Source organism: Talpa europaea (genome assembly GCF_964194135.1).
Source record: "Talpa europaea genome assembly, chromosome: 7".
Lineage (NCBI taxonomy): Eukaryota > Metazoa > Chordata > Mammalia > Eulipotyphla > Talpidae > Talpa > Talpa europaea.
In genome coordinates, this window is record NC_140074.1 from 99,366,624 (window position 1) to 99,394,081 (window position 27,458).

At 42.3% G+C, this 27,458-nt stretch overlaps 1 protein-coding gene across 1 annotated transcript; it reads right to left on the reverse strand.

The window, feature by feature from the left end:
- Positions 1-642: 642 nt before the first annotated feature.
- Positions 643-25,591, reverse strand: LOC311173836 (multidrug and toxin extrusion protein 2-like; the record flags this gene model as incomplete). The annotated part of the gene is given in 15 exon segments (XM_084237927.1): positions 643-1,061; positions 2,079-2,148; positions 5,979-6,054; positions 6,603-6,711; positions 11,393-11,460; positions 12,348-12,461; positions 14,313-14,316; positions 14,320-14,410; positions 15,968-16,062; positions 18,067-18,111; positions 18,662-18,704; positions 19,484-19,632; positions 21,776-21,844; positions 25,183-25,284; positions 25,430-25,591. Coding segments are annotated over 15 exon segments (1,371 nt in total). The 3' UTR covers positions 643-887.
- Positions 25,592-27,458: the final 1,867 nt, after the last annotated feature.

The following is a 27,458-nucleotide window of genomic DNA, read 5'->3' on the forward strand; positions in this document are numbered from 1 at the left end:
AATGCAAATCAAAACTACCATGAGATACCATCTCACACCAGTGAGAATGGCACATATTAAAAAAACTAGCAACAACAAATGTTGGCGAGGGTGCGGAGAAAAAGGAACTCTTCTGCACTGTTGGTGGGAGTGCAAACTGGTCCAACCACTATGGAGAGCTGTGTGGAGATTTCTGGACCTACTAAACATAGAGCTTCCATATGATCCAGCAATTCCACTCCTAGGTATTTACCCAAAGGACACAGAAACATCAATTCCAAAGAGCACCTGCACCCCTATGTTTATAGCAGCACTGTTTACAATAGCTAAGCTTTGGAAACAGCCCAAATGCCCAAAAATAGATGACTGGATCAAGAAGATGTGGTACATATATACCATGGAATATTACTCAGCATTCAAAAAAGATAAACACATGCAATTTGCAGCAACATGGATGGCGCTGGAAGGGATCATGCTCAGCGAAATAAGCCAGAAAGAAAAAGAAAAATACCGGATGGTCTCACTCATAGCAGGAATCTAGAAAACTTAAATAAGGGACCAGGAAAATGAATATAAGAAAGTGAAAATCAAAATCAACAAAAAACTATGAACCAGAGACACTTTTTGGGGGGTGGGGGGCGGGAGGGGAAGGATTGGGGTCAGAATGGGGCGTTTGCAATTGTATGGGGGAATATAAAAATAAAATTTAATATTAAAAAAAAAAAGTTCAAGAGTGAAAACAGGAGAGAGAGGGAAAGATAGTTCTGTGAGCCTTTAAGAGCTCAAGGGATACAATGGAGATAAACGTTTCTTCTTGTTTGAATAGTTGCAAATACATTACAATGATTATTTGGTATTTCTGTAATAGTCTACTTCTTTTCTAACCACTTGCATGTGAAACAAAATGGTTAACAAATTGAAGTCAAATTTAAAAAGAAACAAACAAACCCTATGATCATATAAAAAAAAAAAAACATCAGAGATACTCCAATGGGAAAACCAAATACATAATAGCCAATGGTATTCAAGATGGCACCCATCTTTTGTTTTCCTGTACCCCGCAGGACTCCACTACTGGTGCACTAAAGAAAACCAAAACCAACATGCAGTCATTTAGCTGCCATGATATCAAGGTTTAGGATACAAGTTTGGATATGGTCAAATAGTTCTCTCTCAAAACAAGCATTGCACATTATACAAAAGATCAAAGAAAACATTATGCTTCTAAAGGTATGTTACCAACAACAAGCAATTGCAGCTTTCATCAGAAACCTACCAGGTACGCATTGTTTAAATCTCAAAAAATATTTTGCAAAAATGTATGTTTAAAAAAATGTAGAGGTTTCAAGTGTGGAAATCTCAGCAGAAACTAGTCTAACATCATGGCTGAAAAATAATGCAATCATGGATTGCGAAAACTTCCACTGCCAGAGTGGTGACCATCATGTTGCTCTCTTCCACTTTATTCTTACCACAGTCAGTATTCAAATATGGGAGCCATATCATCTGAGTGACACTGACAAAGTAGAAGTAATGCCTCAGGAAAAGAACAAGAGGGCAAATGCACCTAGAAATCTAATTGCTGAAACTGAGAATATGCCTCTAAGGATGATTCCAAGGTCTTCAAACACCTGTAAATTTACAGAAAATCGCCCTAGAGTGGAGCTTTCTTAGGGGTCATGACTAGCTCAGAGGTAGCACAGTGCACCACTTTTAAACTCAATGATGCTCCTTGCTTCCCTGGAGCTGTGTAGTGATAGGTCTAGGAAACAAATCTAAACCTCAATCTCTCTGAAGTTTTCTTAGGGGTCATGACTAGCTCGGAGGTAGCACAGCCTGCCTTGGACCACTCACCACTTGGCTAGGATAGCACACAGCATTCAAGTACCAGATAAATAGAGGAAGATGGATACCTCAGATCCTTCCACCTCAGGATGTTACACACTTAACCCATCTTTCTCACAAGAGACTAAGCCTGCCTGAAGCAAGGGTTCTCTCTTTTCAAAAATAAAATCACAGACATTTAATTCAAAAGATAGAAACACAAAACAAATATTTCTATGTATATTAGACAGAACAAAACCACTCCAAATACTCACTGCAAGTGAATCAAACAGATGAAATGGAGCAAAAATTGGCATCACTTGGCTCACAAGGGAAATAATATCTCTGTTGGAAGAAAAGAAAGCAGTGAGTGAGCCAAACAGAACATTTAAGTGGACTACTAATTAACTACTGATCTGACAAACTTGGCAAATGGAGCCGTTAATGCTGTCAAAACGCTATACTTCTATTTAACAAAATGAAACCTCACCCTTTTAAATTGAATTAGTTAGAATTTACATTAGGGAGATGTGCTAGGCTGCTACTATACAGGTTAATCCTTTTCATTTTTTACCACTCAGATACATATTTAATAATGTACAAATCCAAAGAATCTCTGCATCCAATCCTGAGCTCACGAAAGAACTGCCTTCAGGGGGTCAACTTGACAAGGTAGATGGCTCCAGCCTCCCTCTCACCCACGGAAGCTGTCTTAGTCAGCCAGAAACAGGTGTGATCATCATGGTGTCTTCTATTGTCTCTTAATCTCACCTTATGTATTATGTGTTTAGTCTCAATAGCATTGAAAATAATGACTCTGGAGTTGTTGTTTTTTTTTTAATGTATTTATTTATAAAGAACTGGGGTACAGGCTAGAGTTGTGGGGGAGAGGGGTGAGAGGATTCACCAGAGACAAAGTGGGGAACAGAACAGGCAGAATGACTGAAATACACTGCTGAGGGGAGCAGCGGGTGAGAGAGAAGAGGTCTGCTGCACCATGTGGGTATCTCCCTGGCCGGGGATCAAACTTGTGCTGCAGTGGTTGCAGACAGCTTCATAGGTGTCATCTTAACCCCTTGCGCCACCAGGGAGGCCCTGACTCTGGAGTTTAGAGGAAGACTAGGGATGTGTGGTAACTGAGTGAGGTATGGGCATATTCAACACAGTTATTCTTGAGAGAAAGGATCAAGAAAGCCGTAAGTGGCAGTCCGATCCAAGTGGACCACTAGGGCTGAAATACTTGACCTAACCTGTCTCTGAATAGGTTGCTGCTCTCCTGGGAAAGAGACAAAGAGCTTACAGTCAGTTTTCAGTAAATGAGGACAATGACACATCCATTCCTGATCCTTTCATCCAGCTGTTGGAAAATGATGAGTCAAAGGAGGCCACAAAGCAGGAAAATGATGAACCTGCAAACCTGAGGACAGAGAGTCCTGCCCTTATCTGTGTTAGGTATGACAATTAGTGCACCACTTTTAAACTCCATGATGCTCCTTGCTTCCTTGGAGCTGGGTAGTTATAGGTCTAGGAAACAAGTCTAAACCTCAATCTCTATGAAGCATGAGTTTTCAGGTTACCTTTGACGTATGTAGTCACATCAAAGATGTCACAGACATTGTGGCTTTGACAGGCCTGCCTCCTCCTTTACTGGCACTCAGGGAGTTAATGCTTTAAAACACAGGCAAGGAGCCTGGACCAAGTCCACTTAATGGAAGTCACATGAGATAGTGCTGGACTCCCCAAGAGCTGCCAAAGACCCTTGTGGTTATGAGAATTTTACTTGTGGATCATTAAGCATGATGTGAATTTTGTTCTCCCTGGACATTAAAAAGGAGGCCAAATGAAGTAAAGGAGAGAAAGGATACCAATATAAGAGTCCAGTACTATCAAACTAGCTGAGAGACTACACACAAGTCCCTATGCTTCTCCAATGCTTCAGGTTGAAAGTCTACAAAGTGCCAAGCAGAAATAATTTTCATTATTTCTTCAAGTATTTTTTCCTGTTTCCAATTCTCTCTATGCTTTGATAACTCTAATTATAGTTAAGTCCTCATCATCATTGATAGGTCCCTTAACTTAAAGTGAAAAGACATGTAATAAAACCAATTTTACCTTAGTTTAATTGATATAAACAAGAGCTAAGTTATTGTGGTCACAAAAACATTATAAAGCTTCTAAATTAAGATCCAATGCATTTCTACCATTAAACAATAATTTGTATTCATTCATTAACTCATTTTCCAACCAGTTTATTCCACTTCAGGGTAACAGGTAGCCAGAGCTTATCCTGGCAGCTCAGAGTATAATGCGGGAAATTTGGAGAGAAAACCCTTCCATTACAGGGCATACTCACACCCATATCCACACTCACTCATACAAGGACAACTGAATGCTAGTAAAACTCATGAGCACATCTTTGGGATGTGGAAGTAAAATGGAGCACCTGCAGAAAATCCATGCAAACTCTACACAAATTGGCCCCTGCTGGGAATCAGTTTTTTTCTTACCAATTTTATAATGAAACAATATTGAACCAAATGATGTTATTCAAGGACCTGCTGTACATGCTTCTTATGCCAATTATGGCTTGGCTGATATGCCATTCATATTGTCCCAGTCTTTTTTCTCTCTGCATTTCATTTAGGACATGTACTATTGCTCTATCTTCAAGTTTACAAATTTTCTTCTACAGTATCTAATCTGCTGTTAATATCATCTAATATATTCTCATCTCAGGCATTTTTTTTTCAGCCCAAGAAGTTCAGTTTTAATTCTTTGATGTCTCACCTTATTGAAACCATATGAACATAGTTAAACCAATTTCAACATTCCTATGTACAAATTCTTCGTGCTTCATTTTTAGGTCAGTTTCAGTCAATTGATGTTTCTCATTATTTTGGTTTCTTGCTTCTTTGTACATCTGCTAATTTTAATTGGATGCAGACATTGTGAATTTTACAATGTTGTTGGCATTTGTTGCAACAATTTGCAATTGTTAGATATTGCATATTACTGTATTATTCTAAATATTCCTATGCTGAGATGCAGTTAAGCTCAGTGATGCAGTTAAGTTTCCAAGAAATAGTTTGAGGTTTATTTTTAAACTCTGTTGAGTGGGACCAGAGCAGCATTTATTCTAAGGCTAATTTTCCTTCTCTATTGAGGCAAAATCCTTCTGAGAACTCCATCAATTGTCCCATTCATTACAAGTTTTGTTTATTCTGGCTGATAGGAACACAAACTCTTCTCAGCCCTCCTTAGCTCCAGGAGTGTTCTGCCTATTCTTTTCAATCAAGTGTTGAACATCCCACATGGCCTCCCTGAGCTCCCAACGTCACTTCCTCACTCCAAAGACAGAGGTGATTTGCCAGGGTCCTCTTCTGGGCGTGGTCTAGACACCCCGTCCCAGTAACCTGAGGCCATCACAGTGCTCTCTTCATTTATTTCACTCTTTAGGGATTATTATTCTTGCTGTCTGTTCCTAGTTTTTGAAAATTATTTATACACACACACTTAGATATTTTGTCCAGTTTTGTAAGTTGCTTAAGGCAGGTGGGTAAATCCAATACGTAATACTCCATAATCCTAAAATTTTACAGTATGTTTAAGCATTAGTCTAAAACCAATGAGGTCAGGAAAAACTAGGAGAGCACACTTGAAAGGAATAAAACTGAACTTCATAAGAAAATTTGAGGCAACAGGTACAAATTATTGAAGCTTTTTTATAAAGAGAATTTAGTTTATTCAAAGGATACTTTATTGCACCTAAATAATTATGCAAACACATAATTACCAAAATGCAATAAAATTCAACCTAAGGTTAGGTCAGTGATTTATGCAAACACTGTCTGTTCAATTCAGGTGTGCATGCTCTTAGCATGTTCTGGACTGGAAGGTGCCTTTCTGAGAATGAGGATCTTCATGTTCCGTTTTTGTGTAGAACCAGTATTATAAACAAGAACAAACCTCACTCTGTTTGATAAATTAATCAACCCAGTATTGGAGAAGTGGGATCATTTTCATGGCTTCGTTCAAATTTAGTACTGTGGTTCTCACTCCTGGCTGCCTACAGATTTCCAGTGAATCAAAATGCTACTTACCTTTCAGAATCAGAAAAGTATAGTGAATAAAGAAAGCATAAGATATAAAACACTTTTTTGGAAGATGGTACATACTTGTCACTTGTAAATGCATAAGCAACCACATCCTTCAAAGCTGCAAGCGAAACACCAACTGTAAGTCCACAAACACCTGGAAAACACAGAATTAACAAGGAATGAGAATTCCCCGTGTGATAAATCCTGGTACTAACTTCTCATTAAGTGTCTGTGTTGATAACTTAAGAAATGCAATGATTTAAATACTGTTTCTTATGAAAAGAGCAACTAAGGTCAAATGATTCTGACTCCCTTTTCTTAAGCCTGTAAGTCTTTAAGGGAGGCTTCTAGAAAAGATGCTCATTAAGATGTCAGCACAATGAGAACACTGAAACTGCCAGAGGCAGGACTGGTTCAGGAACATGGAGGGCTAGTCACACTGATTTTGGTCAGAAAATAAGCCTGCATATGAAAACAGTTGCCTTTAAAATGATGTCAGGTGTAAAATTATTTCATTGATAGCCAGTAATAGAAAATCACAATTAAAGCTTTATTTAACTGAGTAAATTGGGAACATGAAGTATTTCTGTGTACCTGACTTACATATACATGTAAGTCAATTCCTAGAGAAGTCCTTATAGGTATATTTTAACTTATCAGATGAAACTCCACGTGGACACTGGAGAGAGCTGCCATACTCACTGGCACACAGGAGGACAGTGATGCAGGAGTGCCATGCCTGCTGGGCATTCCCTGCCCCCAGAGCGTTGCCCACTCGAACACTGGCTGCCACACCAAGGCCAAGAGGCACCTGAGAGTGAGTGATCACAAGACAAAAAAGAAGTAAGAGGGCCTGAACATTAGAATGTTAGCACACTTCAAGGAAAACCACAGGGAGAGTCAGAAACCCAGGTTCTAGAACTAGTCTATTACACCCCAGCTGTGTGACCATAAGCATATTTCAGTTTTGCTGACACTCAATTTCTTGATTGTTAAAGATGTATAATGGCTGCCTGCTGCCTCCTGTATCCAATGTATCGGAACAGAACCTCTTAATAACGCTGGATTTGAGGGCCATAAAGGTATCGCCTTTATTGTCCAAACGCATACTCTCAAGACTTAACCCAGCCATATTCTAAAAGTATTAAAGATATAAATATATAGTTTGTAAAAACTAAATGAATGAGAAAAAACACTTAGAACAAAGTCTGGCACAAAGAAGGAACTCAAAAAATGCTGATGAAATCTGACTCCATCACTACATATTATGTGCCCACGGTTTCACATGTGTAATCACCCAGTACATTGAAATATCTTCCAATGCCAAAACTTTATTTTAATGGTAGATTATGGAAATCTGAAGCAATAAACATCCCTGCTTACTATTGATCTCCAGGGTCCTTTTGACCCCTTATTATTCTGTAATGCAGTGCTGCCCTCAAGTGCTGTTTGAGTAACATGGATTATATAGAAAACTGACGTTACCTATCACGTCTGCTTTTAACAATTTATGCACCAGCTTTACCTTCTCATTCCTACTAGAAAAGAAGCATCTTCCCAAGAGCCCTCTAACTTTTCACTGTTTTGAGAACTAGCCTGAGTATATATAAATATAAATGTATATTAAATTGTTAAGATTAAAAACTTGAAACAACAGTGTACTTGGCTATCTGAAAATTTATGAAGCCTGTGTGCCCAAAGTATACAGAACTAACATCTAGTTTGAGACGAATTAGTGGCTTCCATGTTCAACTCCCTTGCCCCCTAAAATACTATTAATAAAGAGGCTTAACCAAAAAAGAAATTCATTAACACTGAGAATGAGAGAGCAGATGTAGCAATACTTCTGGAAAGAGGGAAAGTAGGTGCCGTGATTCTGGGGTAGAACCCAGGGCATAAACAGGAGAAGGCCAGATGCTGTGAGTCCCTCCCGCCGCAGCCCCAGGAGGCATTCAGCTTCAAGTGGAGCATGGGGGAGCAGTGAGCATGAGTCTGGGAGAGTCACTGGAAGACAGTAAATAGCACAGTTGGACCCCCCGCCCCTCCATATCACCCCAAGACTCACTGAACACAGAAAGACTGGGTCAAAATGGAAGAGCCAAGTGGAGAGCTCCTCGTTGGGCGAGTACTCCTTTTTGGTTTGTTTTGGGGGATGAATAGAACACGAAAGGCAGAGGAGGGTGGTGGGTGAGGCGGTCACATGGTCTGTTTTATGTCCTTGCCCAAAAACTCGGAAATAAAGATGCTACTTGACAGAAATCACCTTTGTTTTCCGCTCCCTACTGAACCTTCTCATTCAGGGGAAAGGTCTGTGGAGGAAAATCCCAAAAACACAGGACAGGAAAACCATGTGAGCCATTTCTTTCGTAAATCAGAGTATTCATTCACACATACAAAAGGACTAATAAGGATCACCAGATTTTTGAGGAAAACCGAGAGCATCACCTCACAAAAAAGTAAGATAAAAGACCAACTGACCTAAGAGGAAACAAAGAGACGATTCAAGGAATAGAAAAGAATGTTTGAAGAGTCAACTTAGGACCCTCAGAACCATTTCAAAGACAATGCAGTGTAAAACAAGAACAGTTTTCCATGAAGAAGGGGCTATAGGAGAAAAAAAAAGTTCTCAGAAGTTAAAAATGAAATTGAAAAAAGTGTACTCACCAAGACAAGAAAGTTTTTTTAATGTAAAAAAAAAAAAAGATTAAAAGCAAGAAAATGAATCAAGGTGATCAACCTCTACCTAATAGGAAATTAAAAGAGCACAGAAAAAAATGTACAGAAAAGGGAGAAGAGATAATATTTTTCAAAATTTTTAGAGTTGAGAAAAACAAGTCTTCACACAGAAAGGGTCTATCAACTGCTAATAGCAGTTCATGTAAAATAGTGCCCGTGGAGAGATCTGCCCCGTGAAATCTCAGAACTAGATGGACAAAGAAAAAAATGCTAAAACTTTAAAAGGAAAATCATGTTGCTAGAAGGGAAAAAGAGCCAGGTTAAAATCAGACTTAAATTGCTTGCTCTAAATGCCAGACAAACATAAAGCAATGCCTTAACAATTCTGAGGCAAAATGGCTTTGAACCCGAATGTCTAGGTGCAGCCAAGTTATTAAATGTATATAGGAACATAAAGGCTCTTTCAAATATGCATGGCTTATGGTTTACCTCCCAGATAATGAGGAAACAGTTCTCTGACAGACTACTTCAAAGTTTTTTTAAAGGAGTCTAAGAATGTAGAAGAAATGGACTAAAGAAAATGCAGCTTAATTCCTAAGAGCCACAGGGTTATGTCACTTCCTTTCAGGTTGGCATTTGACCAGAGGGTAACCACATTCAACGTGCGCATGGAAAAGTGCTATTTGTGTTTGGGGCCTATATTGTTTGTCTACAGTGACTGCAAGCTGTTCAGATTCTTTCTAGCAATCTAAGTGTCACCAAAGCTTTTAAAAAGAAGTGCAACTCTAACAAAGTCAGGTGGATGAAAGCATTCTGGAAAGAATGGTAAAGCCCTTAAAGTAGATAATGCATTTGCTTTTGAACAACATAGACATGAACCTGCCAAATACCAGCAAGAGTTATGCAATAAAACTATTGATGCAATAAAGAGATCAAACAGAAACACCAAGCTAAATTTATAATGAACGGGTTGGAAAAAAAGAAAGAACTACAGAAACTTTGGAACATCAAAGGAGTCAAATAAAATATCCATCTTGTCTGGGCCCTTCTTGCCATCAAAGGAAAGCAGCTAGAAGAAAAAATGGTCTGGAAATTACAATAGGATGTGAACGTGGAAGATGTTTCTGCAAACTTCACTGCAACACTTTTTATAAGCGCATTTGAAAACCTCCTCTGGAGACTCAGAATTTCTAAATTATTGATTTTTTTTTAACATAAGGTCACCCAAATAAAAGGTGATGAAAAATACATATGCATTGCTATCTGAAAAACATCAGATATTATGGATGCCAGATTGCATCTCATTGGTACACCTTCTCTGATAAATACACTTTTGCAAATTCTGAAAATTCTGTGGAAATGACAGCCCATTTCAGCAGTCTCTGTTCCCTTGCCTACCTTCAAAGATAATGCATCAGATCCGGCTCTCACCCAGTCACGCCACAAGGTCTCTCATCATCCAAATCCAAAGGACACTTTCCAGCCATGTTGTAGCTCTCTCTCAGCAACCCACCACTGTCCCTCATTCCCCCCTGCCAGTCCTTCTTCACAGCTGCATCCCCCATGTCTTGTCTTTCTCCGTCCCATAGTGGCTGGTCCTGTCTCTTGGCTAGGCTTTCCTTCTTTTCCTGACTCTATTCTGGGGGATTTGCTAGGCACTAAACACTCTTCCTTTTTATTCCTAGGTGACCAGGTCAATTCCACTAAAAAAGTTGTTTTTTTTAATTTTAAGATTAAAAACAGATACATGGAAACAAAAGCCCATATTCCCACCACCCAGCTGACGTCTGTTGATATTTTTAAAAATAAGAAACAAAACAAAGGGAATATTGATACGGGGTTGGACTATTCAAAAGGTATCAAAAGGTAAAAGGCATTACTCCCACAAGCCAGAAGCTCTGGAGTCATTTTTGATTCTTACCACTCACTGCCTTGCTGTCCATATCCAAACCCGGCTCACAGCTTGACAGCTCTACTTCTGCATATGACAGATTCATCTGCTTTTCTCCTCCTCCACCAACAGCTTCCTTCCAGCCCTCCCCACTCCCACACCTGCTCTCCTCTAAGCTAGTTTCCCCAGGGCAGCCAGCCACACACCCCACTCTTTTCCTCATACCCCCTCTACCAGGTCCCTGTTTCACAGCCAAGTGCTCTTTTCCCTCCTGGGGCCTTTGCTCAGGCTACTTTCGGGCTGGGCACACCTCATCTTCCAAGTCTCAGCTTATTTAGCAAGTCAAAGCATTCCTGACTGCCCATATAAACAGGCATCTGTGTGATGCATCTCAGACTTATTTTGAGTTCTTTCACAGTACACTTGAGCATGCACGCACATATATGTAATGCTCTTATCAACATTTTACTTGTTGGTCTCCCCACCAGACAAGCTACAATAAGACAAGGACTAGCTCTATCATTCTCTTCATGGTAGTCTAGTGCCAACTCCATTTTTGTTGAATTAACATGCCAGGCATTGTACTAAGTGTTTGATAGGTTTTTTATTATTAAATCTTCAACTGCAAATTGGATTTTTTTTTCCTATTTTGTGTATAAGGAACTGAAGTTCAGAAAGGTTAGGTAACGAGCCCATGGTCACACAGTTGGGGAGCAGCAAGGCCAGGACTCAAATCTAGTGTAACCGGCTGTGAAATCCGGCCCCCTTCCCTTTATGGCTCTGTGCGCTCCCCCTCATGCCCTTTGCCTCCCTTCTCCCTGTGCACAGAATGATGGGCATCAACAAGGTGGCTGAGTGGATGCAATGACAGGCGCCCAGTGGAGTTCATGCAGGATGGTCCTGAGTCTCAGCCGGAGGCTCTTACCGTGTAGGCAGCAGAGGAGAATGCATAGATGACAGCCTGGGCTCCAAACTCTGTCACATTAACCAGTCCTGAAATGTTGGCACACACAAAAAACACATTTCAAAGGTGGGTTAGAGCAAACATAAGAACCTATCTTAATTTAAGGTCAGTCAAGATTGCTGTAGCTGCATAACCTGGTGCAGGAATTCATCATCTTTGCTGAGGAGACTCCCAGATGTCCATTTCAAGGAAGCTGCTAAGATGTTATGCAGTTTCATACTGCACAATCCTAGCTTCCCAACTTCTCCCCCCACTCCCCTACCCCCAGGGGGGAAAAAGCAGGTTTAAAGTAGAAAACGGTGAGGTTGCTCGAGTTGCAGGCCATTCCTCAGGGAGACACACCTCAGGGTATGGAAGGGGAAGGACAGATGGCAGTGGAACCCAATACAGAGCTTCCGGGACCAGTGGCACATTCAAGTGCCCATAGAAACCTTAACATCAAATATCATTATTCCGTCTCTGTTGCCTTACTAGCAATAAGATGGCAAAGGTGAATACCTATGACCCACATTATTGTAATTTTGATAGAAACATAAATTATGCCTAAAATGGAGTCAGATCAGTCACTCTATGTTTGTGAATGTCTTGAAAACTTGGCATCATGCCTGGCAAAAACTGGCTGAAGCAGAAGATGTGAAGGAGTCATAAGACCTGGATTTGGGCTTTTGTTCTCCCACTCCATGACCTTGGCAAACCTAACAGTGGCCTTCCTTTGTGAGTTTACAAAATGGAAGGCAATGAGAAAGAGCAGAAGCCCCGCCAACCTGAATGTGCTTATAGTTGGATGAGAATTTAAATCTATATTGAAAGCTTCTATGAGAGCCTGATAAAATGGAGGCGGGAGAAGGAAAACGTAGGTTTCTTGCCAAGCTCTGGAGACATGGCCAGTTATGTTTCTACTAAACTGTTGACCAACCTGCAAGTAAGGTTCCGATCTCGAAGGTCCACCACTCAATGCACAGCATGAACATACTGGGAACAGCCAGCTGGATGAAGGAGCCCCACTCCTGCAAACAGTCCCTGCTCCAACCTGGAGAACAGGGAAACAAACATTTACCTTTCAACTTTCTTTGATACCAGCAATTCTATTTCAGATGCCCTCCTCTACCAAATGGCCAGAAACTGGGAGTAAACACTATTCTCTAGAAAACAAATAAAGATGCCGAACGTGACCAGTTTGAGAATGGATCTTGCAATACTTAGTGAAACCAAATATATGCCCTATCACCCACACATTTCACTGCCGTTATAAATGACAGGGAAACTTTTGTAGGGGCCATAAGAAAAAGGAAACCATCACCGGGGAACTAGAGAAGTAAAGTATCATAGACAATCAGTACCGGGCCTCCCCTGGAGGTGCAGCGGTTGAGTGCTGGGTTGCGAGGCTGCCCGTAGCCTCTGTAGCGCCAGTTTGATCCCCGGCCGCCTGCAAGGTTCCCATAAAAAAAAAAAAAAAAAAAAACACAAGACAATCAGTACCATTTCTGCCCTGGCAAGACGCAGCCCTCCTGCCCACCTAGGACTATGGAGGTGCCTCCTTTTTCTCCTTTTCCTAATAAACCTGTCCTTTCAAAATGCAATATACAAAATATATATTTTTATATACTTTTACATAGATGAACATTGTAATTAAAAGCAGAACACTGGACAGACATATGGCAATAGCAGTAAATCCAAAAATACATTGTGCTCATGGGCAAGAAAAATTAAAGTAGATACTTTGCATAAAATTTAAAAATTATGGGCCTCCCTGGTGGCGCAAGGGGTTAAGCACCGCACTATAAAGCAATCCGCAGTCTCTGTGGCATGAGTTTGATCCCCAGCCAGTCAGAGAGAAACCCACCTGGCAAAGCAGACCTCTCCTGTTTCACCAGCTGTTCCCTCAGCAGTGTGTTTCGGTCGGTCTGCCTGTTCTGTTCCCCACTCTCTTTGGTGAATCCTCTCACCCCCCCACATCTCTGGCCCATGCCCCAGCTCTTGAATGCATAAATAAATAAATCTTAAATTTTCTAGATTCCTGCTATGAGTGAGACCATCCGGTATTTTTCTTTTTCTTTCTGGCTTATTTCGCCGAGCATGATCCCTTCCAGCGCCATCCATGTTGCTGCAAATTGCATGTGTTTATATTTTTTAAATAAGGGACCAGGACACTTTTTGTGGGGTGGGGGGAGGGAGGGGAGGGATTGGGGTCAGAATAGAGGGGTTGAAATTGTATGGGGAATATAAAAATAAAAGTTATTATTAAAAAAAATAAATAAATAAAAACAAATAAACCAAACATGGCTAGTAACTAATGAAATAAAAAATAAAATAAAATAAAATAAAATAATCTTGATCAAAAATAAATAAATAAATAAATAAGGGACCAGGAAAATGAATAACTATAAGAAAGTGAAAATCAAAATCAACAAAAAAATATGAACCAGAGACACTCTATGGGGGGTAGGGGGCGGGAGGGGAGGGATTGGGGTCAAAATAAGGGGGTTGCAATTGTATGGGGAATATAAAAATAAAATTTATTATTAAAAAAAAAGAAAAAAGAAAAAGAAAAAGAAAAAAAAAACATTGACTTCATAAAAAAAAAAAGACAACAAGCAGGAGGGAGAAGAAAAATTAAATAAATAAATAATAAATCTTTAAAAAAAAAAAATCCCATATTGACTTTTATATTTTCAGTAACTAAAGTATTTTTTATAATTTTAAATTTCCCAAGAGATAAAAATAAAAAACTCTGGGTAAATACCTATGAATGGAAAAATAATGTAAAAAATATATAAAATAAAATAAAATAAAAAAATAAAAATCTCTCTGGGGAAAAAAAATCCCCAAACCAGAATTACATCTTTCTGAATAACAAAACATGATATTGATGTCCTCGTACCTCCTCAGGTGTTGATGTAGATTTTTTTCCACCAAATATACAGGAAAAGCAGCACACACAAGAAGTACTGGGAAGTCATGTTTGCCCAAGCAGATCCTCTGAAGGAGAAAAAGTCATTACCTGTGAGTGTGTTCCTTGCAAATACCATTAAACAGACAACCTCTGACAAGTTTTTGCTCCTGTGTAAGAACTGTAGTTATTAGATGGGCCTGGAACTCCTAGATTGTCTTCTTTTACTGTTTTAATTACCTGATATATTTGGAATAGACTTGTTTTCTTTCCACTGAGGTTGACTTTTGAAATGTTACTTACTGTTCATCAATGGAAAAACAAACATAAAGATTATTGCTATTCCTTGTCCTAACAGCCTTGAATAAGCCCTCAAGTAAATTTTTAAACAGGATTTGAAAAAATGGGTCTATCAGTTACTGTGTTCAAAATATTGGTCTAGGTCACAGTAGTTTTATTTCCCAGGATGATAATAAATTTGTTTTCTGTTAGAAAATAACCTCAAAGCATCTTTGAGGTTAGATGACATTTACCATACAAACGACATGATGCCCCATTCTGTCACAGGGCCAGGAACCCCTCTGTTATTTTCTCATTTCACTCCTTTTGACCAGCCCTGTATTTTTTCCTCCTCTTGCCCACCTATCTCTAAACTGTCCTTTGTGCATCTGTTCAGGAAACTTCAGAGAGACAGTCTGTGAGGTGGCCCTGCCCAGGAAAGCCCGGTGCCCACTGAGGTATTCGTGGGTCCTTGTCACCAGCTCTCAAACTTGCTGCTGACTCTCATTTCACCCTTGACCAAAGCCTCTTTCAGTTTTCTGGCATAAGAAACAGATTATGAATGTTTTAATTGAGTACTCTTATGTTCCAACCCTACAGCATCTTTTATTTAATGGTTTTTGGATATATTTTATTGCAAACAACAGTAAGAAATAAATTTCCATCACTGTCCAGTACCCAAGTTACTACTATGTACACTACACACACACCCTCCACAGAACAAGTCTCAGAGTTACTCCCATAGCATCTTACATGTTTAATTCTATTCCATTTCATTCATCATATATTTCAACTTTTTAAAGTACTGGTCATGACTCACTAAACCAGTTTTCGTTTATAAAGAAATACATTCTCCTGAAGCACCTAAGCACTGGGCCCGGTCTATGGGGCTGGCAGGATCTGTCTACCAAATGGAAGGAGGCTGGCTCTGGGTCAGTGCACTGAGGGATGGTCCAACAGTATGGCACCAACTGAGAGACATCCAAACTGACAGTGCTTCCTGTGTGTGAGCCTCGTCTTGTCAAGTTTCATAAATATGGACTCTGGCTCCATTCTTACAATTCAGGCAATGGGAGAATCCCCACAGGCAACTGCCATCTTACAGACCACAACAACGCCTTTCTCGCGGCTAGCTCCATTCAACATGGCTTCCTTCCTCCAAGACACTCTCCCAGTATCCCCAGTCTAACCCCTGCGTCGACTCCTTCCACAGCCCTGACTGGTATGTTCTCCAATTGTCCAAGTCACCAGCTCTTACCCTGTCATTTGGAGCACACCTCCTCGTATTCCCTACGAGACTGCTTCACTCCCCAGCATGGGACCAGCAGCAGGCACAGGACCTGCTGAATGAATGGGCTGCTACTTACACCACTCCGAGGTCCAGCACATACAGCAGGACATTCATGCCCACGTTGATGACATTTGCTGCGATCCCTGTAATAACTTGAGGTAGGATGATTCCCTAAAACCCCCAAGCAAATAAGAAAACATTTGCATTCTCAAGAGCTAATCAGGTAGGTGGTGTGAAATTATAGAAGATAAATCTGTATGTGAATATATATTTATCTACACACTATTATCCATAGGTCTCTGCCCCCAGTTCCTGGCATACAGCTCCTAAACCCCTTGTAATTTCTGAAGTGATAAGAGCACCAGGGGCATCTTATGTTGTAAAATTTGATTTTTTTTATCTTATCCCTGACACAGAGCTCTTAAATCCCTTGGAATTTTTTGGATGATAACAGTGTGTTTTGTCCTAAAAAGGCTACTCTGGGTGGCTCCTAGATGAGGCTGAGTACCGGCAAGACCAAAGGATGCTTAGAAGCTGGGGGCTTTCAGCCCCAGCCCCCATTGTGGAGAGGAGTGGGGCTGAAAATGGAGTTAATGACCCATAATGCTTATGTAAGGAAGCCTCCAGATATATCCCAAAAGCACAGGATTGGAGAGCTTCCAGGTTGATGAACATGGAGGTGCTGGGAGAATACTCCCCAGAAAGGGCGTGGAAGCCCTTCCCACATACCTGCCCTATGTGTCTCATCCATCTGGATATCCATCTGTATCCTTTATCCTATCCTAATAAGCTAGTAATAAACATTCATCATAACTTAGTAAATAGTAAACAGTTTTCCTGAGTTCTGTGAGCTATTCTAAAAAATTATTGATCCTGAGGAGAGAGTGGTGGGAACTTCTGATTTATAGATGATCAGTCAGAAGCACAAGTGACAACCTAGACTTGCAATTGGCAAATATGAAACAGGGTGTAGGGTTAGTCTTATAGGATTGAGCCCTTAACTGGAGGGATCTGAGACCATCTCTAGGCAGTTCCAGAAGTGAGTTAAATTTAGGACACCCAGCTATTATCACTGAATTGCTTGGTGTGAGAGAAACCTCCTTCTCCCCTTACCCCCACGAGTATTAGAAGTGTTACAAGTGACAGTAAAGTAAAACACCCAGTTGTTCCTAAACAGGTGGTCAACTGAAGAGTAGAGTTAAGTAGACAACAATTTAAATGACAAGTTTCACAAGACTGCAACAGCCAGGAATTGAAATATAGCTATGTCTCTGCCATTGGTGTAAAGAAAAGATCATTTGGGAGCCACTTGGGCCAAGTTATTTAACTTCTCCATAAGGCCGTGGTGAGGGTTCACTACAGTTATCTTATATAAAACACTCAGCATGGTGTTGGCATGAGATTCATTTACAGGGTATGAACTAATATACCTAAAACATATATAATGTCATAACTCAACATTATCTCAGTAAACATAATTGAACACAACACATACATACGCATGCACACAAACACGCACAACACACAAAACACCCAGTGAATCTGCTTCCTAGCAAGTGTACAATAAATGTTCACCTTTTTATTTTATGTGCCACGCCTTTTGCATCTATTGCTTACTCTACACTAGTACTCTGATAAACATTCCTTTGCTAAGCAAGACTTCTACATTTCCCCCTGCATTTAAGCAGAATTGTCTACTACCGAAATAGAATGGCTGCCATGGACAAAGGCAAAGGGAAGGTAAACAAGCTGCTCAGTTACATGGTAGAGAGAGACAGTGTGGCAGACCTCAGCTCGCACCACTGCCCACACATACGCCCTTAGCCCTCTTGGGAACGTGGCCATAGGAACTCTGAATCCTCTTCCACTAAAATAGAGGCACCCAGTCAGGACAGAGACCAGAAGCCAACAGAAGAGGTGAGGGCTGGGGTGTGGGGGCTTCAGAGAGAAATAGAGGTGGCCCAGAGGAACCCGACAGATTGAAACTGGCATCTCCCCTGTGCTAGACAGAATTCATCTATAAGATTCTGTGTCTTCCAAAGAGCTCTTGGGTAATGTTGCAAGGGAAAAGAAATTGTGAATTACTTTTACAGAAAATTCCCTAAGAAAAGTGTAAATTTTTAGGATTATGAAGAATTACTATTATTAAAAATTATTATTAAAAAGAACCTGTACCTGATTTTGTAAATATCTTGTCTGGAGCTGGAACAGCAATGCTGCCTATAAGATAAAGCAGAAAAACAAACACCTGTCATTTAATATAAAGGTATAATCTCCAACAGTTTGCTTCAGTCTGATTTGTAATATTCCTCTTGATACATGACTTCAAATTCAGAGAGCCACAACCACACAAAACAAAGACTAGGGTGCTATGTAAATGGAGGTTTTCAAAGTGGACTCTGGGAAGATTGAACAAGGGCAATCAAACAGGCTGAAGGAGACGCTGCCCACTGCCTTGACGCCTGGGTGGCTCTGAGGGTGCCTACTAGCCGGACTTCTCAACATACCAGAGGAGCCTAGGAATGTTCTGATTAGTGAGCAGGCAAAGGTAACCAAAGAATAAGGAGGGAAATGCTTCCCCTTTTCTGTGTTTGTATTTAACTTAAACTAGTGGACCTCAAAGCTCAGGCAGGGGTAACATGAAAAACATGTCAAATTTCTGCATGCATAACAATGTTGTGTACAATAAAATAAGTAGGGGGTGGGGGATACATGCACTTGACAATATTCGTAAGCTGCTTCATGTACCCAAGAATATCCTTGAACTTACCGGAAGAGCAGGAATAAAAATCATCACATAAATTTGGGCTATCCTGAAATAAACAAGACAGCATTCAGTTAAGATGAAAAGAACTGGGTCAGACTATCTTCTATCAAATTCATAAGGCATTTTCAAAAAAATTAAAACTAAGGATAATTTATATAGGAGAAATTAATCACAGTTTTAAGTGTTGGTTTTTCTACAACTCAAACTAACATTCCATTAAGCCTGCTAAATGTCGGCTTTCCAAGCAGAAACCTGACAACTTCAAATTTTCTGCTCGTTCTTAGCACAAAAGGTAGAATGAACACAGCAAAATGAACTAGATGTTGGGCAGAATTCAGAAACCTTTTGAGCCAGCACTCTAGCTGTTCTTTATAGTAAAGCAAGCCCAACAGTCTTCTAGAAAGGAGAGGAGCCTCCTTACACTCCATATACCCGAATGACAATACCAGATGGCATGCTGGGATTGCAGGTTTAGAAAATCCAACTCTGAAAACAAAAGTGAAGGCAGCTGTGTTGCTGTTCTACTTTTCTCAGGGGAAAAATATTCTCTGCATTTGCAAAATACCCAAGCAGAGGAACTCCGTGATAGGCAGACGGGGTCAGGGCTATTATGTTCTCATGCTATGTCTGTTCCCTCTGGAAGGGTGTTCTGTCACTACATCAGATAGTCCTGTGCCAGCCCCAGGACTCTCTGTCCACAGTCACAGCTTCTAGTTTCCATAAGGCCCGAGTCCAGGTAAATGACTGAAACTGTCAACATAGGTAAGATGACCAGACAGCCACTTGCTCTTAACCTGGAGTTCTGACATTAGAGATGATACTGACCTGGAGACTTCAGGGTCTTGCTTTAAGAACAGCAGGATGTACTCAGTATTGATGAAGATGGCCCAGCAAGGAAAGCAGCACCACATCAAGATGAGGATTCCTCTTTGAAGTATGATCCCCACCCGTTTTAGGTTCTTGCCTCCAAAGGACTTGAAGAAACAAACACAATAATAGAGAGTATCAGTATGAACTCACACAGCAAAAGGTGGCCAAGGCCTGGACCACCTCACTACCAGAGGCTCCCACAAGGGGAAAGTGTACCATGTATTCTACCATGGCTTCCCAATGCAGCAGCTAAGCCAAGGGCAGCCGGGGAGCTAGTTAGCCCTGGTGACATTTTAAACATGCCCAAGAATGATCAGTTCCTGCTCTTGGGAACAAGGACAGTCAGACATGGGGGGCATGACAGCAAAGACCAAAGCTTAAAAGGTACAGGAAGAACTGAGGCCATATTGGAGCCTTCCAGATTCTTTTGGTAATTGTTTCTTGAGCTCCTGCTATGTGCCAGACATAGTCAAAGCCCTGTGGATGAATTCAGCCGCGAACAAAGCAGGCAGAAGCCCCTGCTCTCAGGGAGCTAACTCTCTAGTGGGAAGGGGAGAAAGACAATAAATAAGAGAAATAACCAAGGTAGTCTAGGGTGTGCTGTCTAGGATATGGCCTAAGTGCTGTAGAGCGAAATAAATCAGAAAAGGGGGAAAGAATGTGGAGTGGAAGAACAATTTTTAAACTGGGAAGGGGAGGCCCCGCTGAGAAGGTGTTCTCCAGCAAAGCCCTGTGGGAGCTGAGAGCATGAGTGGGTGCATGTGTGGGAGATGCACGACAGGGCAGCCAGGTGGCCAGAAGCAGAGTGGGGAGGGCAGCAGGCCCCAGCAGCCGCCACTGTGAGACAGGCTCACTGGAGAGGTCCAAACAGAACGACACAATCTGGGGGGAAAGACTCCTCAAGTGAACAGGAGCTGGGTCCTTGACGCATGGAGTGGGCAATGGAAGGGCAGGGCAGGTAGCAGAGAGAAGCAAAGCCCACCCAGATGGAGGGACCGGGTCTAGGACTCCAATATCTTTTGCAAAGCTCCATTTTATTTAAGTAACTGAATAGTTGTCTCTTTCTTACAACCCCCAAAAGAGCCTAAGTTAAAACTACGGTAAAAGAGATAATGAAAAGGAAATTTATAGAATACTATGCAAATATTTAAAGAGAAAGGTGTATACCTACTTCACCAAAACAGAACTTTCCCAAACACATTATTCAAGACAGGGTAAAGCTCTTAGGGGAGAATCAGTTTAGAGTGAAAAACAGGATGAGCTTAGTTCTGATCAAGCTGAGTTTGAGATGTTAGAACATGATCAAATATTGAATCTGCCCGTAAGATAGAAATATGGACAAGAGATGGAGATGGTGAGTTTTCAACCTCAGGATGGAGGGCGCACCACAGCAGAAGTTGTGGGCATGGGGCCTCTGAGCAGCAGGGAAACCTCAGGGAAAGCAAAAGAAGAACACAGCCAAAGAGGTGACAAGAAATTTGGGAGAGTCTGCAATTGTGGAAGCTAGGAGTGTTGTAGAGGGCAGAGAGCAGCCCAGTGGGTGAGGGAAGACTGGACCTGATGGTTTACTCACGATAAGCCTAGAGGCCAGGCTCACGAGATGTGCGGGAACGGAAATGGCATGGATGGGCATGGAGTTGAGGATGGGCGTCAGGACAGGAAGCACAGAGAATATGTCCAAGAAGGTTGGTTTAAAGTTTAAGGAGGGGCCTCCCCGGTAGCGCAGCGGTTGAGCACTGGGTTGTGAAGCTGCCCGGAGCCTCTGCAGCGCCAGTTTGATCCCCGGATGCTCCCCACCCACCGGAGGAAGGTCCCACATGGCGCGCAGACCTCTCCTGCTGCCCACTGCTCCCCTCAGCAGTGTACTTTGGTCCTTCTGCCTGCTCTGCTCCCCGCTCTGGCTCTGGTGAATTCTCTCACCCTCCCGTGCTTCTGACTGTACCCAGTGCTTGTATAAATAAATAAATACAGATAAATCTTTTTTAAAAAATAAATAAATAAAGTTTAAGGAGAGGTGATGGGGTGGTGGGTGAGGGAAGAGAGTATTAGGGTTGTGGAGATCAACTAAGACAGAAAAAGGAGCAGAAAGACCCAGAGGCCAGAATAAGTAAAGCTACCTCTATGTGGTATTTGCCATAAGCATCATGGTATTTGGCAATAAAAACAACTAAAACCAGAGTAGAAAGTCCCCTAGATTGTCTCTAATATGAAAGACAATTGACAAAATTGGGGGAGGGTGATCCTCACCTGAGACATTGGTGTGTCACAAGCGGAGGCCAAGCCAATTCCGACTGAAACCCCAGTGACATTCACAACCTGCAAGGAACAACAGGCCAGGTGACTGGCAAGAACAGAGTCACTGCCAAACAGCCCCCTTAAACCAAGGACCCACAGCAGCATCTATGGAGCAACTTAAAATTGGATATAGAACACTAAGGCTCTATAGCCACATCTACCCCTGTCAATTATCAACAGGAATGTACACAAAAAGGACCATTATCACGATAATCTCCTTGTGTCAGCCAGGTGAGCTTCTAACATACAAAAGGTGCTACACTCTCTGATAGCAAGTGGTCAGAGCACCATGTTTTCTACATGCTGGAATCCACCTTACGAAATGCTACAGGAGAAATTCTTCCAAGACTTAGTATCTTCAGCCCTCCTTCCTTTGAGGAAATGGTTGAGCAACATTTAGTGCACCAGGAGAATCCTTCAAGCAGGGAGGGAGCGTGAAGCGGGGCCTGCGGCATCTCTGGTGTTAATTACCCAGGGCTTGAGTCTTTTTCCATAGGTGTTTCTTTGATCCTATTCTGCTAGCTAGTCCTTTATCCTTCTGTGTTGAAGGTACTCTCATAAACCAATTCAAATTCTTTGTGGCACATGGTGGGGTATACAGAAATATTCTTCTATTTATAAAGCAAACACTTTGGTAAATCTTCTCATTATGCCCAGAAACTTTCACTATACATTCTGCATCTTCAAGATAGGCACTGAGAAAGAACAGTCTACTCAATAAATGATTCTAGGAATTCTAGATAGCCACATGTCAAAGAATGAAATTGGACCACCTACACCACATGCAGAAAATGGATTAAGTTTCTAGAAGAAAACATAGATTTTGTTTGACATTAGCCTTGGTGATAATTTTCTGGATTTGACACCAAAAATGAAGGAACAAAAGCAAAAACAAACAAATGGGATGACAGCAAATTAAAAAACTACCACAGACCAAACGAAACAATGAACAAAATGGAACAGCAGCCTGTCAAATGAGAGAAAATATCTGTAAAACATATCTGATAAGGGTTAATATCCAAAGCATTAAAGAACTTACACTTCTCCATAGAAAAACAAGAATAATCCAAATTAAAAATGGGCAGAGTATCTAAATAGACATTTTTTTTTAAATAAGAAACAGAGATGGCCAATAAGAATATGAAAAGGGATTCAACATTGCTAACCACCAAGGACATGCCAAAACCACTATGCACGATCACCTCACACCTGTTAGAATGGCTATCAGGGGAAGAAAAAATAAAACACACAAAAAACAAGAACTAAGGATGTGGAGTGGAATATTTTATAGCCATAAAAAAAAAAGAAGGAAATCTTGCCATTTGCCACAACATGGATGAACCTTGACAGCATTATCCTAAGTGAAATAAGTCAGATAAGACAAATACCTTATGATTTCACTTATGTGTAGTGATAGAATCTAAAATAAAGCTTTCTAATTGTAGAGAACAGACAGAAGAAGTTTCTAACTGTAGAGAACAGATTGGCAGTTGCCAGGGACAGAAGAGGGGTGGGAGGTAGATGAAAGGGGTGAAGGGGGTATAAACTCCTAGCTATAAAATAAATAAGTCATGGGGATGTAATGAACAGCACAGTGATTACAGCTAATAATAATACTTTATTTCATATTTAAAAGTGGCTAAGAGAGTAGATCTTAAAAGTTCCTATGACAAGAAAAAAAGTTGTAACATGTATGGTGACAGGTGTCAAACTATCATTTCCAATACATACAAATATTGGAGCATTATGGTGTACCCTTGAAACTAACATAATGTTACATGTCAATTATACCTTGAATAGAAATTGCCAATTTTTAAAAGGGTTCTGTGGAATAACAGTAATAGAACAAAGTGTCCCTTCAAATTTCAGGTAATTACCTGCTGTTAACGTCTGCTCACACCCAGTGGATGACCAGGAGTATACCCCATGCCAGGGTCACCACTGCCCTATGTGGTGAAGGGGTCAAGTTCATCCTTGGAGTGGACACCTTAATAACTGGTATATAAAGCTTTCTTCCTTCTTGACTCCCTAAAGGTTTAACCTAAACTTTCAAAGAAAGCAAAAATATCCCCAAAGCAGAATTAGTTTACCCATTAACAGACCTGCAAATAAAAATGTCTGAGTCCACACAGCAAGATCATCTCAACCAAAAAGTTGAAACTTCTGTGCCCCCTCCCCCCCATCTTAAGGGTTTATACTTGCCTCCAGTGGGGTCAGAGAGACATTTTATGAGACTGGGAAAGACCCATGCTATCACCAACAGGAGGTGCATTTTTCACTTTCTTTGAAAACCCTGGATGAAATGCAAGAGAGAGACAACTTTCCACTGTATCACTAACAAAAAATCAGGGCAAAAGACTTCAGAGACGGTGGAATATCAATCTAATGGTGGAGTAGTGCTACTGTTACAGGGCAGGGAGAGGGGCAGCCCAAACATGCAAACCTGCCTGTTCTAAATCGGTTCCACCATCTGCGCATCAACACAAAACATGAGACTTTAATGGGAAGGAACTTTAATACAACTAGGAAACAATACAGGAAAGGCAAAGAATCTAGTTTCTAAATCAAGCACCCAAAGCTACCTGTCCCCTCGTGGGTAAAAGTCCACCCAAGCAGGATGGGCCCAGAGCAAGGCCCCAAAGCCTGCCACAAGTCTAAAGCATCTTCCAGTAGGGACCCACAGAAAAGGGTCAGAAACTACCAGACAAGCCCGGAGGGAAAAGAGCAAAATCAACATCAAGATAAAAGCTGCCATTGTCACCTCCCCACGGGTCTCACCCACATCTGTGTCACCCAGTCCACGACCACAAGACAAGCACAGTTTCTTCACGTGTCTCTAGGCTCCATGCGCCTCCTCCAGGTCTCCTGGCTCCATCCTGCTTCCTTCCTCAGTCTCTTCTGCTGCTTCTCTTCCTGCTCAGCTCCACCCTCCCTTGGGTGGGGCAGGGAACCTCCCACTTTCCTGGGGACCACCCTGTTACACTACCTTAATGAACTGTGTACTTCAAACTCATGGTAGACAACTTAGTTTACTTAAAAATTCTTTGGTTTCATCTCATAATAGGAAAATAATTGTTCGTTTCACCGGTAAATTTACATACTTAGGACAAACTCTTTGCAAAACCTGGCCCTTCTGTCCTGAGAGCTCTGGGCACCACGGGACGATCTAAGCCTCCAGAACACACTTTTCTAATTAGTTGACACGATCTCCTTTCAAATCTAAAAATGGCTCTTGCCGGTCAAGGAAGACACCTTCCTATAAAGACATGTCAAAATAACACGAGACAAAATAATACAGATCAAATCCCGAGGCTTTATCTTGTCAGCCCAAAGAAAAAGATAAAAACGTCGAGACCTACCGACACCACAACCGTAACCGCATCCAGCTCGACTTTCCCCAGATGGCCACAGAAAATGGAACTGGCGACGCCGATGAGAAAGAGCATCAGCTGCGCAAGGAACTGCCAAGGGACAAGCGGGAGTTGACGGGGCGCCGGCGGGACGCTTCTCCGGGCAAAGAGAGCGACCCCGCGCGTCCCGGACCGGCGGCTGGGGCCAGGGGCCGGGGACCGCGGCCGTCGGGTGGGCGCTGGGCCGCCCACTCACCACGGGGCCCGCGAGCGCCAGCAGCGCGGTCACCTCCCGCCGCAAATCGGGCGGCAGCGCGCCCCGAAGGCTCCGCAGGCGGCGCCAGGGGTGGGCCGGCCTCCGGGGTCGACCTGGGGCAGCAGCGGGGGGTCCGGCGTCGGCGGCCGCGGGAAACTCCATGACCGAGCGGGACCCTGGGGGTACCGCGCAGGGTGGGGGCGGCCCGGCGCTGCGCCGCCCCGCCCATCAGCCCGCGGGCGGTCCCCACAGCCCCCCACAGCCCTCCCAGCCCGACCCCCGCGCTTCCGGACCCAGCCCCCGCCCCCTACTAGGCCTCGGGCCGGGGCGTCGGGCGCGGGCGCCCACAGATGGCGCCGCAGAGCCCAGTTGGGGTTTGGGGGCGGCGGAGACCTCGGAGAGGAGGGAGAGGGTCGCCGTCTGGGCCCTGGGTGTTGTGGGGGGGAAGCCGCGCGAGCGACGCTCAGCGTTCAGGAAGGCGACTGTGAGTCCGAAAAGTAAAATGAGCGTTTTGCAGGCGCTTCAGGGGGCATTTCTCTCTACCGCATTTTACCACTGTGTTGACGTATTTTACCACACCCCCGCACCCCCAGTGATGAGCTCCTTGCCAGCAGGGATATTCTGCCTATTTGAAGGCCCCTCCATGTCCCTGGGGAAGGGCTGGTGGAGCGTGAGAAACTTCTAGAAGATAGGGGTGTCCCGTGAGTCAGGAGTGAGGAGGGCCCTTGCTTCCTTCCTAACAGAGTTGGGAGGAGGGGAACTGCTGGGGCCACCTACACTCAGGCCCCACCCAATCCCCCAAAGGTGAAGGACACTTTCAGTGCAAGACCTTATCTTGGTCCCTGTAAAATGACCCTCCAGCTTCCCAAGAATGAAGCACTGTGGGTGGAGCTGTCTTTACTCCCCTGCCCAAAGCTGCTCCTCACAGTGACTGACTGCTGATTTATCCTTATTCTTTCAGGGAGAAGGCCAAGCGAGCCTAGTTGTTTGTGTCCATCCCAGTTCCTAGGGTTCCTCACATGGGCTAAGGCTTGCTGCCTTGGAGTGTCCCTAGCCCCACACGGTCAATTCGCCTGGTACTACTTAATCCAAGACCTCAGTTTGAAACATTGTCCTCCCACCACCCGGAGAGGAATTCTCATTGGTTGTGTGGATTTTTATAGCCCAAAGACTACCCCAGCTGTTTTCCAAGGCTGAAGGGAAGGGAGCATCAGTTAAAACCTCATCTTTTTGAGACAGGACCACACAAAACCTTCTGGATGAAACTTGTCCGCCGCAAAAAGCTTGTGCCCTTTTTAAGCAGGAGGATTGATGGGAACAGGAGATAAATAGAGCCTGCCCAGGTCACCATCCTCTCCTTTCCTAACATTCTCTTACCGTTTCTGCTGCATTTCAACTTTATAACCCCTCCCTATTTTTCAAAATAGGAAATGGTCTTCTTCCCTCAGTTTGCCTGGACTAGCCCTTCAAACTCTTTCTCTGGGATGCCGGCCAGTATAGAAGAATGAAGTGCTGATTCTGAATGAGGCCTTGGGCTATAGCTAGCATCATTTCTCCTTGCTTCTGCCAATCATGTCAATTGTGCAGGTTTTAAGACTCATCCTTAACATGCTGATCAACACCATCTGACTCCTTCCCTCTTAATAGTTTGTTTTCTCTCTTTCCATTTCTTAAAGCCTCTAGTATCCACAGTGCCTGAGAGCTAGAGCCCACATAAATATCAACAAGTGTCATTTGCCCATTGAATAATAATCTAAGACACAAGGAAATATATATTGTAAAATATATTTTAAATAATTCAGACGGTAAGAATCCTTCTGTACTCATTATATGGGTTTGTGTCTAAAAAAAAACAGTATATAGAAGAAATATCAATGCAGAAAGATGAATGCATTAGTACACAGTGGTCCTTGGTTGAGAAGTGATGGATGGATGGATGATCACTCAAATGTATACTTTCAGATATTGTCTTGAAAAAGCACATGTAGTTCCTTTTCTTCATTCAAAAGTTTATCTTTGAACTCTCAGT